Here is a 17,231-nt window from a genome sequence, read left to right on the forward strand (position 1 = left end):
AAGGTTTCCTTCTTCACTATGGCTGAATAATATTTGTGCGTGTGTGTGTGTGTGTGTGTGTGCGCGCACGCGCACTCACGCATGCTCATGAGAGCCAGTTTTCTTTATCCATTCATCTGTTGATTAACACTCTGGTTGCTTCCATGTTTTGGCTATTGTAAATAATGCTGCTGTAAATATGGAGGTGCACATATCTTTTAGAGTTAGTGTTTTTTTTTCCTTCAGGTAAATACCCAGAGTGTAATTGTTAGATCATATGGTGATTCTATTTTTAATTTTTTAAGGAAACTCAATACTGTTTTCCATAGTGGCTGCACCAGTCTTACTTTCCCACCAATGGTGCATGAGCATTCCCTTTTCTCCAAAGTCTCACCAACGCTTATTTTTTTTATAATAGCCATTCTAACAGGTGTGAGGTGATATCTCATTGTGATTTTGATTTGCATTTCCCTGATGATTAGTGATATTGAGCATCTTTTCATGTACCTGTTGGTCATCTGGATGTCTTCTTTGGAAAAATGTCTATTCAGATCCTCTGCCCATTTTTTAAAAACCATGTTGCTGGTTTTTTTCCGATTGAGTTGTATGAGTTCCCTATATATTTTGGTTATTAACCCCTATCAGATGTATGATTTGCAAGTATTTTCTCCCATTTGGTAGGTTGCCTTTTCATTTTGTGGATGGTTTCCTCTCCTGTGCAGAAGTTTTTTAGTTTGATGCAGTCCCACTTATTTGTGCTTTTGTTACCTTTGTTTTTGGAGTCAAATTCAAAAAATCACCACCAAGACTGATGTCAAGGAGCTTACTAACTATGTTTTCTTCTGGGAGTTTTATAGTTTCAGGTCTTATGTTCAAGTCTTTAATCCATTTTTTAAAATTAATTAATTAATTAATTGTGTGTGTGTGTGTGTGTGTGTGTGTGTGTGTGTGTGTGCCTGCATTGGGTCTTCGTTACTGCACGCAGGCTTTCTCTAGTTGCGGCGAGTGGTGGCTACTCTTCGTTGAGGTGCACAGTCTTGTTATTGCAGTGGCTCCTCTTGCTGCAGAGCATGGGCTCTAGGCACGCGGGCTTCAGTAGTTGTGGCTCATGGGCTCTAGAGCACAGGCTCAGTAGTTGTAGCACACAGGCTTATTTGCTCCGTGGCATGTGGGATCTTCCCGGACCAGGGCTCGAACCCATATCCCCTGCATTGGCAGGCGGATTCTTAACCACTGCGCCACCAGGGAAGTCCCTTTAATGCATTTTAAGTTAAGTTTTGTTTATAGCATAAGATAGTGATCCAGTTTCATTCTCTTGCATGTGGCTGTCCAGTTTTCCCAACACCATTTATTGAAGAGACTGTCTTTCCCTATTGTGTATTCTTGGCTCCCTTGCATAAATTAATTGACCATGTATTTATGGGTTTATTTCTGGGCTATATATTCTGTTCCACTGATCTTTGAATCTGTTTTTATGCCAATACCATACTGTCTTGATTACTATAGCTTTGTAATATTGTTTGAAATTGAGACGCATACCTCCAGCTTTGTTCCTCTTTCTCAAGCTTGCTTTGGTTATTTGGGGTCTTTTGTGGTTTCATACAAATTTTAGGATTGTTTATTTCTGGGGAAAATGCCATTGGTAGTTTGATAGGGATTATATTGCATCTGCAGATTGCTTTGGATAGTATGGACATTTTAACAATATTCTTCCAATCCACAACATGGAATATCTTTACATTTATTTGCATATTCTTTAATTCTTTCAATTTCTTTCATCATACTTTCCAATGTACACGTCTTTCACCTCCTTGGTTAGATTTATTCCTTTATTTTATTATTTTTAATGCAATTGTAGTGGGATTGTTTTCTTAACAGTTCATTATTAGTGTATAAAAATGCAACAGGTTTTTGTATATTGGTTTTGTATCCTGCAACTTTTCTGGATTTATTAGTTCTAACAGTTTTTTTGGTGGAGTCTTTGGGGTTTTCTATGTGCTATATCATGCTCTCTGCAAATAGTGACAGTTTTACTTCTTCCTTTCTGATTTGGATGCCTATTATTTATTTTTATTGCCTAACAGTATACTATATTAATTCTAAAGTGCTATCTTCAGTAAGGAAGATACCGTCTCCCCATCCCCACCTCAAAAACACACCTACTGCAGCTCTAATTTTTTTTAATCCTAGAGAAATATTCAGTGGCCTGGCTTGGGTCACAGACCTAACCTTGAACCAATCTTTAGGTCCGGGAGGATGGAATATTATAATTGGCAAGCTTTACTAGAATCACAAGGTTTGAAGGAATAGTTCCCAGAAGAAGGAGGGGAAGACAAAAATAATAGAAATGCACTAGACATGCTTTTTGCACTACATGCCATTATGTCTCATTCATATTGATTCCATTGCTGCCTCTTTGAAGGCTGATAACATCCTCATTGAAGAGACTGGAGATGGGCCTTTGGGGGAGGGTATGAAAGGCAGGCTGTGTGAGGAGTTAATCCCAAGAATTGATATCGCTCTCTCAGCTTGCTGTTAACTCATCGTGGTTCCCTATATGTTAAGATCCCTTTGGATTTCCTAGGGGTCTGATTCCTTCACATAGAAATTAAGTGGAAGCTACTTGAAGGTGACCCTTCATGCTTTCATGTGCTATACTCTGTAGTTGGACCCCTCATGCTCATGCCCTATAGCGAGTGTGAATTGAGGAAAGATACTTGGCATTATAAGCTCTTGAGTAAACAAAACATAAGTGCTAATTAAAACATTTCTGATGGAGACTTAGATCTTAATTCATGATTTCCAGTTGCATTCTCTCTCTCTCTTTTTTAATGAAGCATTTTTAATTTTCTTTTTAAAAATTTTATTTGGATGAGGTCAGAAATTGGGGAATTTCTCTTCCATTACTCACACTGCTTCCCAGCTGCTGGCCTCATGTTCCCCTGACATGCTTTTGAGGAGCCACCCGTGAGCCATAATTCTGCCCCACACACACCAGCCTTGTCAGAGAAGCCCCAGGCTCAGGAAAATCCTCCCTCCCAGTGTCCCTGCCATTGGTGGCCGAGGTCCTGAGTAGCTCTGAAACTCTAGAGGCCACTGGTACCTGTTAGAACTCCTGTCTTCCCGTCCCTCCACCTTGGCTTTGAATTCATATTAAGGAGTCTCTTTACTCAGTTGGTACTTTTTAATATCAAAATCAGAAATAAAGTCCAGTGGGCTAGTTAACTTTTGAGAGCCCTAAGGAAATTGTCTCTTGAAAGTTTGTGAGCCTTCTGGAAGATAATTTTCTTGTTAATGGTACCTAGAGTCTCTTCCTTTCCTTTGCCCGTCAACTGAGCCCAAGGTGCCTTTTATCCTTTCTCAGTTGTCCTGCCCAGTCTGTTCATCAAGATCTGTTTTGTTTAAATGTGGAAATAAAATAGGGGAAGGAAGTAAAGGCATTTCATGAACTTGGGCATGGACACATTTCAGTAAATGTTCAGTAAGAACATTCGACTAGGCATGTCTAGCGTTGGAGGGTTGAATTGTCACAGTCTTAGCAGAGTGAAAATGAAAGCAGATTTCAGCTTTGAAAACAATTACCAAAAAATGCCTGTGGTCTCCTCTGCCCTCCAGAAGATATCAAAGAAATATATATTGATGGTTGAGGCTTACTCAGAAAAAGAAAGTAGTTAATTACTATAAATAAGGGTAAGAAAATTAATTTTCCCTATTAATCACATATACCGCTAACCCCCAATCCTGGTATCTCTTCCTCCCTCCCTCTCCCTTTTCCTTAACCATAATTTTTTTTTAATATATTTTATTTTATTACTTATTTATTTATTTTGGCTGTGTTGGGTTTTCGTTGCTGTGGGCAGGCTTTCTTTAGTTGCGACGAGCGGGGGCTGCTCTTCGTTGCGGTGCACGGGTTTCTCATTGCGGTGGCTTTTCTAGTTGCAGAGCACGGGTGCTAGGTGCGTGGGCTTCAGTAGTTGTGGCACGCGGGCTCAGTAGTTGTGGCGCACGGGCTTAGTTGCTCTGCAGCATGTGGGATCTTCCCGGACCAGGGCTCGAACACGTGTCCCCCGCTTTGGCAGGTGGATTCTTAACCACTGCGCCACCAGGGAAGTCCTCCTTAACCATAATTTACAACTCCTATCCTTCCAGTCTCCATCCCTTACTGCCATGAATAGTCCTCTCCTATCCTGTCTCTCATCCCCACCCACCTTATTCTCTCTTTCTCCACCCTTTTCCTGGCGTTACTTCCTCGCTCCCTAGACTGAATTGCCTTCAGGACAGCAATCTACCTTCTCTTGCTTCTGTGTCCTGCTGTCTCATCCCTGCTGCTCCCCTAGATTCTAGATTCTCCCCTAGATTCTGCATTCTTGCACCCAGGTTTTGTCAGACCCTAGCGGAAGGCAGCCTGAGCTAGTGAACAAGGATGACAGCTTTGACGCCTGGCGGGTGTGTTCACGCCCAGCTTTCCCACTTCCTGGCTGATGAACTAGCTAAGTTATTTAACTAGCTGCCTCCTCTGACAAGCAGGATTTAAAATCCCCCTTTCCTATAAGTTTCTGTGAGGATTAAAAATACCTACCCAATTGAAACATAGCACTTGGTCCCTAAAAAGTACCCAGTAAATATTAGGTGTTGCTCTTATCATTGTCTTTGTTGCTGGAGAGGATTCCGCATCTGGACCAATAGATACTGTGAAGCCTGCTGTAGAGTGATGGCTCCTAACTTTGGTTTTAAGCCAAAGTCCTCACAATGGCCATTCAAAGCCCTGTACATTCTGGTCACTGTGATCTTTTTGACCCTCACCTCCTACAACCACCCTCCTACCCCACAACACACACATCACACACTCAAGTATAAGATTCACGAGGGCAGAGAATTTTGCCTGTTTTGTTCATTTCTGTCTCTCCAGCACCCGTTATTCCTAGCATGTAGTAGGTGTTCAGTAAATCCGTGTTGAGTGAATGACCGAGCCCCAGTACAAATATCATGGCCTTGGTGAAGTTTTTCCTGTCTCTCCAGTCATGGTTGCTCTCTTTTCTATATTCTTGTGCTACTTAATACATTCTTCAATTATAACATTTATCACATTGTATTTTTATGGAAAACATATTTAAAGCTCTTCAGTTTAACCAGATGGTATAATTCAGAAGCACATTTTTACTTAATAGAGTGAAACCTTAAATTGCACAGATTTGATTGATTGATTACAGAAATCATAATGTTCTGCAAGTTTGTGAATTGCGTTCCCATCATGTTCTGTGAGTTATTCCACAAAATTAAGTCCAACCTTGAGAAAATCCAAGAAAAAGCAAATTAGAAAGCAAATTCCAACACACAGAGAAATCTTCCCTTAAGCAATGGCACGTACTATATTTTGACATTACAGAAACCTCGCTATTTTACTAGCAAATGGGAAGGAGGCTTGCAAAACCCTGCCTTGTGGACATATCGGCATAGCTATAATTGTGGCTGATAAATAATCTGCAAAGACAAGTAAATCTCAAAAGTCAATCCTGGAAGGGTCCACTTGCTCAGGTTGGTTTTGAAGGAGGGCATTCTTCATCTGGGGGAAAACATTTACCAATTTTTCTTGAATAAAATGCTATTACTAAAAGCCAGGAGGCATATACATATTATAGAATTCTCATCAGATCTAAAGGAAGAACTAATAAAATCTTCTATGCCTCAGGGTTAAAGTAGCGAGCAAGGACCACTCTCAAGTACATCTCTATGCCACTGATGTGATTTCAGAGCCAACACCAGTGGCTGGCCAATCATGTATTTACTCACTGCTATCATTTTGGGTGTGGAGCATATTTTAAGCCACTGATTGATAACCTGTCCCTGCCATTCCCTACTGGAAAATACCAAGACATACATACGCATGGGAAGATTACTTGTCCCAGGGCAGCAGTGGTGACTGCTAAGTGGAATCTTCTGTCTGCATTCAGAGGCGATAACAATCTAAGGAAGCTCCCCCTCCTCCATCTAAGGTGGTGTGACAGCTGTGAATGCCTTTGACAGCAGTGATTATCAGCTTCAGTGAACACATTTTAACTTGGAAAAGGCATTCGTGATGAGTAGGTACTGCTGGGATGGAATCGGGATTAGCATCCATTCTTGGCTAATGATTTCACATCTTCTCTGCTGTTGTATTTTGGATTTCTCAAATCCAAGGCAATGCAAAATCCCTGTTTTAGACAAATCTCACATGTTGCAGAAATAGACAATGATTTCTGCCAAGATGCAATTATCGTTGCTCTCTGGCCTAAACCTCAAGAGAAACGGGACTGTGCTATAACCTAGGAACTTGGAAAATTAAAATCTGGGTTGGTGCCCAGTTCCATCTTCCTTGATTGGGCCTGTGGACTGGGACGGCGGCTGGTTTCCTTTTTCGCTCGTTGCTCTGGCTCTGTGTCTGCTGGGTCTGTCTTAGTAATCCTGCTCTCCAAACACACATTTTAAATATTCGTTTGACTTTCTGGGGGAAGGGTGGGTCTTGACCCCATAGAAGGGGACACATCTGGTGTCTAACAAGTGCTCATTAATGAACATATTGGCTCCTCCAATACTGCCGAGAGCTTTTTAGTGCAAATACTTGTTGATGCTAGTTAGTTGCCGACAATATATACATGACCCGTAATTTAATGTCACCTCATTCCTTCAGTATCTTTGTTAGGCCAGAATACTAGTGATCTTGCTAAGAATTACAGTTTCCCTACTTGTTGAAGATTTCTTTATTTTCTTCAGTAATCACTGATGGGTCTGATCTAAAATTCAATCTCTTAAAAATACCTTTGAGAGCACCTTATCAAATCCAGTCAACACTTCTGTGCCCTTATCTGTTTCTTGTTTGTTTTTTTGGGCGTGCCTTGCAGCATGCAGGATCTTCGTTCCCCAACCAGGGATTGAACCCGTGCCCCCTGCAGTGGAAGCATGGAGCCCTAACCGCGGGACCGCCAGGGAATTCCCGTTCTCTGCCCTTATCTGATTCAAACGTTCTGTGACATTTGGCCCTAGAGACACCTCCCTCCTCTCTGATACCCACTTCTCCCCTGGGCCCAGTGAAACCACTCCTTCCTGTGATTGGCCCCATCAGGCCAAATCCTTTGCCGTCTCTTTGCAGGCTTCTTTTTTATCACTCAGCTTTTAGAGAGTTCCATCCCAGGCCTTCTCTTTCTCCCTGAGTGAGGGCATCCACACCCTCAGCTTCAATGATCACCCATGAGACAATTTCCTCCAAATCATATGTATCTCCAAGTCAAACATATACGTTCAAAGACCCACATGTTCCCTTATTCAACAAATACTTAACGAACACCCACTGTGTGTGAAGCCTGGTGACCAATCATTGTCACCACTAGGATGTCCTATAGGTACTTCTCTATGTCCAAAACACGCTATGAGAATCTCTCTTCCAGAAGGACAATTCAATCTGTATTTGCCATCTTGATGAATGATACCGTTATCCCCTTGGTCACCCAAGCCACAAACTTAGGATTCACTTGAAATATCTTTCTCCTTCACTGCCCACCCTTAATCCCCATCAACATCGTGCCCACATCCATTTAGTCCAACAAATCATAGCAGTTATTCCCTCTGACTATCTCAGATCTGTGCTTGCTCCTACAACCCCTTGGCTCCTGTCTAAGTTTAGGCCTTCATCACTGTTTGACACATTTTGATCTCCAACATGGGACTTCCCGGGTGGCGCAGTGGTTAAGAATCCACCTGCCAGCGTGGGGGACGCAGATTCGAGCCCTGGTCTGGGAAGATCCCACATGCTGTGGAGCAACTAGGCCCATGCGCCACAACTACTGAGCCTGCTCTCTAGACCCCGAGAGCCACAACTACTGAGTCCACGTGACACAGCTACTGAAGCCCGCACGCCTAGAGCCCGTACTCCGCAACAAGAGAAGCCACTACAATGAGAAGTCCACGCACCGCAACGAAGAGTGGCCCCTGCTCGCCACAGCTGGAGAGGGCCCTTGCGCAGCAACAAAGACCCAACGAAGCCAAAAATAAACAAACAAACAAATAAATAAATACTCCAACATGTCTTCTATGCTACTGCAGCATCAGGCCTTCCTGATATGCAAATTTCACCATGAATTTCCCTCCCTAAAGCACTTCATGGTTCCAAAACACCTTCAGAGTGAAGGTCAAGCTTCATAGCTTGGCCACAGCCCCTCCTGCACCTGGTCCTGGTCCTGTCCCCTGCCATCGTGCACTCTGTTCTCCATCCATACTAAACAACTTGCTGTCTCCCGGGGATATCACACCCTTTCGTACCTCTGTACCTAAGTATATCTGCTTGAGAAGCCCTTTGTCTCCCCTCTACACTACCGTTCCTCTTTTAAATGACAGTAGAGCCTAGTGGAGAAGCATGTCAACTTTGGGGCCAAGACATCCTGGACAAGTTGCTTTTGCTCTTTGAGCCTCAATTTCATCATTAGGGTCATTGTGAGAATCAGATCAGATATTTGTTGAATCAGTGAATTATGTATTCATGTAGTGCCTACTACCTGCCAGCCCTTATGCTGAGAACCGAAGATATAGCAGTGGGCAAAGCAGTGGAAGCCCCTCCCTAAGGGATCTTGTATTCTGTTTAGCACAGAGAAAGTGAACAAAAAAGGTTGTAATTATTACTCACCCAAGGCTTAAGTAATAGCTCCTTGGGGAAACTTTTCAGACCTACTTCCCAGTTTCCATTCTGAATTAGGTGCTCATCTTCTATGGCTCTATATCACACTGTATGGTGCCATTATCACAGTATCATGTTGTGTCATAATTGCCAATATTTTCATCTTGCTCATCTACAACTCTGAGTTCCTTGAGGACAGAACCTGGGACTTTTCTTCTTATTTTACCATCTTGTAGCACACAAGAAATCCAGGTATAAGTGTCAAGTGAATGAGTGAATGAACATTTCAGAGTATGCTTAACTTATTGTTTAAAAATAGCATCTACCGCTGAAGACCATTTGCTATAGGCCAGAGACTGTGTCAATTGCTTCAACTATATTATGTAATTTAATCTTCATGGCAACACTATGAAACCAGTATTATTACACCTACTTCACAGATGAGGAAACTAAATCTTAGAGATGCAGAGTAACTTGCTAGGGTCACATAGCCCACAGGTGGTGAAACCAAGCCGGGGACCCAAGTCTGCCTGATGCCAGAGCCCCAGCTTCAATCCACGATGCTTGGTAAGAGGACCCATTTCTCTATGGGGCAGTTGGAGATCTAGGATGATGGTCTGCATATACTTTATTTTAGATACATCTGTGTACATAAGACAAACCTTAACCTACAGTCAGATGTACACGAGACATTTTAGCTTATTTGTGTGTATGTGATCTGTGCGACTCTCTTGGCCCCGCTGAGGGGGACGGGAAATGAAAGGTTTTAAAAAGTTCACAGTATTACAGCCTCTTCCAGTTTAGACTGTCTTTGGAGCGCTCCATCTCTTGGGTGAATATTCAGTCTTTTCAATGTCCTCCTCTCTCCCTGGGTTCTCTGCCTAACTGTACCAAGCCACTGATTTTAGCCTCTAGTGTGATGAGGCTGCACCTTGATTGGGGAGGAAGGTGTTGGGGAGACACTCTTTGAAAGCCATCTCTTCCCAGAGTCTCAAATGGGACTTCTGCCTCATTAGGCAAAAGAAATTCCCTTAGGCTGAGAACAAAGCCAAAACCTCTCTAACGTCTCCCTTCAGGGACATGGAGGTGGGAGATTCTGCTTTTTCCCACTTCCACCTGCTGCTTTCCAACCTTGGGGTTGGAAAGGGTACTCTCCCCGCCCTCTTCCTGCCTGTTCGGCGTTTCCCTCTGTCCTAGCATCCTCCTTCCCAAAGTGGAATGTGCCTTCCCCTTCTCCCCAGGGCTAAACTGGAGAATGGCTGCCAGGTTACCTGATTTATGGGGAGAGGAATGAAAACACATTTGTTTAATATTTTCCAATTATTACCCCTGTTACCCCTGCATCTCGGAGGGTAATCACAAGTCTCTGGGGGCTCTCTGGGTCCCTTTGGAGTGGGGTGGTTCAGAGCAGTCCTGGAGGAAGACTTACAAGGCTCTTAGGTACCTCCTCCACCTGCCTCACTACCCCCCCCCCACCCCTTTCAGCCCATTCACCCAAATTCCTGGTCATAATCCTCTTCTTCATGAACAGCCCAGAAACAGTGGGAGTATTCTCTCCACAAAATTAGCTGGTATAACCAATGATCTATAATACATGCAAATTCTGACAAACATAGTCCCTATGATAACACCAGTTATGTAACCTATTACTTAAATATGGGATCATGGAAAAGAAAGCTATCCGAAAGAGCCCCAAATGAGAGCGTGTATGCGGAAAACATTAAATATTTGATTTGTAGACTGTGCCTTTTAACCTCAGACTGTTCCCAAAAAAGGGGAAGCTTTTGTGAAGGGGAACAAATTAGTAAGGAAATTAACAGCCATGGGTCAAGTAACAGAAATAGTAAGAGGAAGTGTTGATCTTTGTAGCAGTAACTACACTCTCATGCCCCTTTAGCTCACTGTGCAGTGTGAGGCTTGCTGTGTATCTCTTGTACTTAGATATTTATCTGTTGTACCTTGTGAAGTCTTAGGTCAGAATTGGATCCTTATTGTATGAAAAATAATTCTCATGTAAGCTGAGATATGGATGGAGGAATCAACTTGTGCACTGTGAATTCACTGGAGAAAGTAGAAAATAAAATTATTAAAATATAGTTCAAAAGGAGAATACAGAATAGGAAAAAATGCCCCCTTATTTAAGATTATCATTACCATCTGGGTTGTAAACCATTTGACTCTAATTCTAGAAGCTTGATGCCAGAAATAACTTATTACCAGGGAAATATGCTGGAGAATTGTCAGGAATGACAAATTTTTTTACTTGTTTTAACATCTGTATCACAAAATGATAAAGCTGGTAAGCCATACAATGATGTGAAGGCATGAGCCTAGTACTTTCTGCTACATATATTTATTCTGTCTTTTACATTCCAATTCTCCTTCCTTTCCCACCCCCCAAAGGGTCAGAGACCACTTTTGATAAGCAGAGAATCCTTCAAACTCCCTTCTTCTTTCTGAAGGAAAGCACTGGACACATCTGGAATCTGTTCAGAATTTATAATCTAATCCATACACTTTGCACAGTACTAGCAATTCTATTCACGGCTCTCTTTTCACAGTGGTCATGTTGAGAAGTACATAAAGTACTTGATTCTTACCTTGATCTATAACATTTATGAGTTCACATTAAACATAGACCACCACTGTCCAATCACATTGATAAAAGCATGTCATTTTGAAGTTCCAGTTCACTACTTCCTGGCTGTGTGACCTTGAGCATGTTGCTTAATCTCAATAGTTTACTCATCTTTAAAATAGGGATGGTAATAATAATAGTACCTGGCTCCTAGCCAATGTATTTGAAAGCTCCATTGCAATGATACAGAACAGCTTGAATGTTGAGAGCCTCCAAATACTAAATTGGATGTTCACGTGTTTAATTCAAAGAAAATAAAATACATGACAAGGATTTAATTATGTGTATCAGGAGACGGTATAAGACTTTGAATTGGGAGGTCGTGGGTAAACATGATGTTCTAAGATGGTGGTTACCTTTTTTTTTTTTTTAACTCTCTTTGGGGATTCTTTTGTGCAGAAAATCTCTTAATTTGCAATCTTTGATCTTCTCCTTATTAACGTAAAGGTATATTGATTAGAAGGAAATGCAGCTTCCTCTTAGCTTTTCAGGTTTGGGGCTACTTTTGGGGAGGCGGTCGCTGCTGTTTGGAGAATGGGGGAGGAACCTGGAAGTTTTAACCCCTTAGTCTGATATACTTTCTAGAAGGAGGCTACCAGGTCGTCTTATATTTTTCTGAAACCAGACGGAGCTTAATTTTCATAACACAAGAACTTGGTATTGAAGGAGTTAAAGGGTCTCCCACACCCCTCTGCCTGAATCGTTCTTTTGTGTACACAGCTGCAGTGGGAGCTCGGGTTGGAAAGGAAATGGTTAGAGGAAGAGCTGGTTTTCAGACCCAGGCGAGTCTGCAAGGGGGGCCGGGGGTGGCCTGGGGTTTTACATGCCAGATGTAGGCCTGCCCGGGTGCCTGCTTGGAGCCGCTGGCGTGGTCACGCCGGGGCCCAGCGCTAATCAAGACGAGGTGATGAGTTAGCGCGTTGCTATGGGGATGGGCCGGGCCACGTGACCAGGGTGCTGCTGCCGGCGCTTTGACGTCAGCAGCCGGGAGGGCGGGCCTCGAGAGGGCGGGGCGGGATCCGAGGAGGAGAAGGGAGCTGCGAGCAGCGAGCAGGCGGCAGGCGCGGTCTGCGCGAGGAGCAGGCGAGCGGGAAGGCGAGACGCAGCCACCTTCCTCACCAGCCAGCCCACAGCGGTTTGTTCCCATCCTCGGGAGTGCGCCAATGCCCGGGCCGACCCAAACCCTGTCCCCAAATGGCGAGAACAACAACGACATCATCCAGGATAACGGGACCATCATTCCTTTCCGGAAGCACACAGTGCGCGGGGAGCGTTCCTACAGGTAATGGGGCTGGCACGGGAGCGGCGCCGGGCGGGGGACCGCGGCGGGCGGGCGCGCGGAAGTCCGCCCGTTATATAATGGAGCAGACGCTGCCCCCGGACCCGGCTGCAGACGGGCGTTTGTAAAGGCGGTTGTGATTATTTGCTCTCTGTTTCCATGTGTCATGTTGGGTGTGCACGGAGGCTTCCCGATTGCAGATGGAAAGCATTTTGTGAATAGGTTTGCTGCCTGCAAGGGGTCTCCCTCCATCTCTTTCCTTCCACATTGATTTCAAAATGCAAGCAATTTTCTCCCCCTCTCCAAAGGGAGACAGGCTGGAGCACTTCCTTTCCTCCTTCCTTTTTAGATTTTAAAGGAACCATGAGGTAGGCTGTGCCTGAAGACAGGGAACCAGGAGGATGGTGAGGAAAAGGTTTGCGCTTGCCCGGGTGTGCGTGTGTGCAGGAAAGATGGAATCCTCTAGATGAAGCAGCAGTCTGTGATGTTGAACCGCCAGATTGATGGAGCTTTGTAAGAATTCTGCTCGCTGATTGGTGCAAGGATTGACAGCAGAGGTCACGGTGTCAGACATTCACCAAAATTTTCTCCATAGAACCCAAGGTTTATTAGAAAGAGACTGGACTGCAATGGACCTGAAAAGAACTGGGTGCCGTTATGCTTTTTCTTAGGAGTTTATGGCCTCCGCATGGGTGGGGGAGCCCGCCCTTCTTATTTACAGTAGGAAGGTAATTCCTGGTATTTTGCTGAGGTCTGATTTGAGGATGGGACTGATCTTGGTCATTGTGTTGTGAGCCTTTTGATTAATGAGGCAGCCTGTACGGTTGGCATCGTTTTTACATTAGCATATCTGGCAATATGTTCCAGTAGATAAGCTCATTAAAATTGTTTGCATTGTTTGATAAGGATAACAATGTAATGGAGAATGCAGCTAGAGTCTAATGCAGCTCAAGGCCAGACTTTAAGGGAGACTGATAGCTTCGCTCATATTTCCTCTGAAGTTCTTTTGTACTGGGGTAGTTATTTTTAAATGTTACCTTGATAACCGCTAACAATGCTTTTGCTTTGAGGCAGAGCACACATACCTCTGAAATGCATCCTCTCAGCGAGCAACAGGAAATAACTTTTTTTTTTTTTTAATGCTTTCATCTAAACATTCAGATGGTATTATGGGCAGACTAGTCTGTGTGTGTATAAATATTGCATATTTTAAAAATAGAGCCAAAAGTACCCCCACATCCTCTCTCTTTGACCAAAGAAATGCTATGAGCTGACTGAAAAAAAAAAAAAATTATAAGCAATCTTTGCCCTGTCATCTCTGGCAGTTACATAAATACTGGGAGTTAATTTTGGCTGTGCCCATGAGGTCACCAAAATCTCATGCCTATGGTTCCAAGTAATATGTTGACATGGCATCCTTAGAGATTCCAAGTGCTTGTTAAAGCAAGCACTTAATATAAACCAAAATTGGTTAATATAAATTTGCTTAATATAAACCAAAATTGGTCCACAACCTCTGGGACTCTCCTTTTGGAGACCCATGAGACTGGAACTTTGGGTCCCTTCTCTCCTTTACTTCTCTCCACCTTTCTCTGGACATTCCAAAGCTTAAAGTAGAATTTAAAAACAAAAACAAAAACAAAAACTCTGAGTTGCTTTTAAACCGCACTTATTTAAACTGCTCTTATAGGTAATAAATTTGAAGCCCATATTTCTTCAGTGATTTCATCTCTGGCACGTAGGTAGCAATTGCTTTTAAGACAGAGTTCGAATTTTACCACATGGGCCGAACGAAGGCAGTTGTCTGGTTGGGTTTTATTAGTCATATGAACTAACTTGCAATGGCAGTGGAAAAATCATTTGGTAGAAAGGTTAAATGCTACCTTTTGTTGATAAATTATTGCTTTAAAATAAAAATTTTTTCACCTTTTAAATTCAGTCCAAGTTATTATTTCCATTTCCTGAACTATTTCCAGTTTGCTGTGTGAGTCCCTGTATGGTACCTGAAATTATGTGAAAAACAAAGCTGAATTTAAGTAAAGATCTGACTGAGCAAAATCTTACGTCACTAAGAGCATCATTGCCTTTGTATTTTATATAATAGGAGTATTGGATACTATAGTGAGAGATGTCATAGGTTAAATGAAGAAAGAAGACTCCAAAATTACATTTGTACTGTGTTATGTAAAGAGTGCACATGGAGACAGACACACTTGATATTGTCCTTGGTCTGCTTTTCTTTCAAAGTGGATGACCAACGTAGTATAACTACCACTTATTTTTTTGGAGGGGTGGAGGGGAAGGAAAAATGTGACACGTTTTTCTATCCAGGAAGTGTTCCATAATTATTTTGGCGTCCTGAGGCTGGAGTAATATTGCCATTTAATTGCTGAGGAAACTTGGAAGGCAATTTGAAAGCCAGAGAAGAGATTTAACCACATAAGTTTTATTTTGGCCGTAGGTTCATTTTGACCCCCAACAATGAGGTGAGCTTGAGAGTTCTGTTGGAGTGCCATGGAGGGGCCTGAGTCAGCCGAGACCCCTGGGAGTATCACAGGGAATTCTCTTTGTGGTTCCTTTGCTGACTTCTAGGTAGGGCCCCAGCAGGTCCTTCAATCTTTGGCTTTATTTTCTACATTTGCTTATTACATATAGACTCTCTCATCACATTCTTATAAAAGTTTTTGTGATGTTAACTTCAAATATTTAAAACAAACGCCATCTTAAAAGAGGTATGTAAATATAAGAAGAGTGCCGTTATTACTGAAAGGGGACTCTTCCCAGGTACTCCAGGACAAGAACACCCCTCACCTGGCTGGGAGCACAGGTGAGAGGAGAAACAGACACCCATGAACAAGACTGTTCTTTCCGGCTCCATCTGGGGGCAAGTGGTCACTCTTCCCAGGAGGAGACATTATTGTCATAACATTTGCACGAGATTGTTTATAAATAAGGATCAAATATGGTTCACAACCCAGATATCTTGATCCAGGTATCTCTTGGTATAAACATAGCCCATTTTTACAGCCTGGCCTAGAGTGGGTGGTAAATCATTATCGAAACAGAGTGCACTTCGATTAGCAGAGCAAGTTTCCTTTCGAAAATTACCCTTCCATTAGCAATTTCACTTGAAAAGAGCAAGTGCAAAAATGGCTCAGCAGAACTGACTGGATGTGTTTCCACGGCTCATGTCCACTCCTGTGTGATCGCCTTCTCAGCCCCAGCTTCCTCGTTGCATTTATGAGCGATAGAAATCCATATATTTTAAGAGCTGCCTAAAAAACAAATGTGGTGTGGGCCATCTGAGGTGACGCTGTTTAATTCACAGAGCGAACAAGTCGTGCTCTTGCTCTCCTGGGAGGGGCGACTCTCTCTAGCTCTGCTTCATGCAGATGCTCGTAGGAAATGAAATTTATTAACTGGCCCTCTGCCCACTGCATCTTTGTTTGCATACTACAGGCGTTTAAGAATGAATGTATAAGTCCAGAGGACTGGTTCCACATGGGTGTTTGAACACGCAACTACAGTAGCATGTGTTTCTGAATACTTAAAAAAAAAAAAAAATTACTTGGCCCCAGGCAATGGACTGTAAAGAAAAACACAATGAAAACTTAAGCCTAAAACATTGGCTCTGACATCCAACTTTGCCAGTTTTGAAAACTGAACTCGTGGTAAGGAAAACAAAAAGAAATATTTGTGTGTGTGTGTGTGTGTGTGTGTGCACGCGCATGTGCACAAAAGATAGTTGTGAAAGTGTGTTCTGTTGAATAGAAGCTATTGTAACACGCCTCACTTTAACCAGAATGTAGATTTCAGATCACATTCCCCCAAATAGCAGCTGCAGACAGCAGAAGTCTCCTTCATACATCTCCATTATGTATGTATTTGTATCATCTGGGTTTACTACTGTCATAGGAGGTTTTTGAAAACAGTGATTTTTGTCCTTAACATTTTTCTTAGTATTTTTAAAGGGTTACTTGATGCTTTGATTATTAGGTGCCCAATTTTTGAACTTCTTTTCAGGGTCCTTTGTCAGGGCGTCTGTTAAGGGGATGGTCTTCCCGGTGCCCTTGGTGAGAGGCTCACCCCTGCTCAGCAGTGGTTGTCACTGGTCTTATCTCTTTACGGTGCATTATCTTAGCAGAACAGTGGTTTGAGATGGTCCTCTGAATTTAGGAGGTTGATTTCCATACGCAGTATCTTTCCTATATATACAGAGACCTCTCGAAGCTGCAATGAATAATCCCTTAGATCAGTGGAGGGGGAAATACCGGGACTAATCTAAATATTCCATTTGGTTTGGAGAATTAATTTGACAAACGCTTGAGAGTCTTACTCTGGCCAAGCTCTCTGCCAGATGCCCCTTCAAGGACCTTGAGTTCTATTTCAAAGTCAGATGTGTGAGCTGTTCATTTTGTAACAGGTTTACTTTGTTGTGAATATTTGGCTTGGTCTGATAGCAAACGTGTGTTGCACTTCCTGAGCCCACAGTGAGTCAAAGTAGAAAAAGACACCCTCAAGGCCAGTGTGCTATAGGAAGCTGAGACATTGGTGGAGACCAACAATTTGGGTGAAAAGAGAGTACAGGCTTTAGAATTAGAATTTTCATTGGCCTGGCGAGGCACATATTGGGCAGAAGCGGAGAGTAGGGCAGGAGCATTGGAAGGCAGGAAGGTGACCGGAACTTGAAA

The 17,231-nt window shown here is 42.9% G+C and overlaps 1 protein-coding gene across 4 annotated transcripts in view; it reads left to right on the forward strand.

Moving 5' to 3' along the window:
• The window catches only part of MAPRE2 (microtubule associated protein RP/EB family member 2), a 162,793-nt gene that overhangs the window by 49,891 nt on the left and 95,671 nt on the right, over positions 1-17,231 (forward strand). Inside the window, exon 1 of one of the 4 annotated variants that reach the window (XM_036874780.1) lies at positions 12,278-12,543. The exons of 2 other annotated variants lie outside the window; for them this stretch is intronic. In XM_036874780.1, coding sequence (XP_036730675.1) covers positions 12,425-12,543 — 119 coding nt within the window. In that variant the 5' untranslated portion in view covers positions 12,278-12,424. Of the gene's footprint in view, positions 1-12,277; positions 12,544-17,231 lie in introns of those variants that run through there. One more of the 4 variants, XM_036874783.1, reaches the window with a different exon arrangement.

Source organism: Balaenoptera musculus, chromosome 14 (genome assembly GCF_009873245.2).
Source record: "Balaenoptera musculus isolate JJ_BM4_2016_0621 chromosome 14, mBalMus1.pri.v3, whole genome shotgun sequence".
NCBI classification, from domain to species: Eukaryota; Metazoa; Chordata; class Mammalia; order Artiodactyla; family Balaenopteridae; genus Balaenoptera; species Balaenoptera musculus.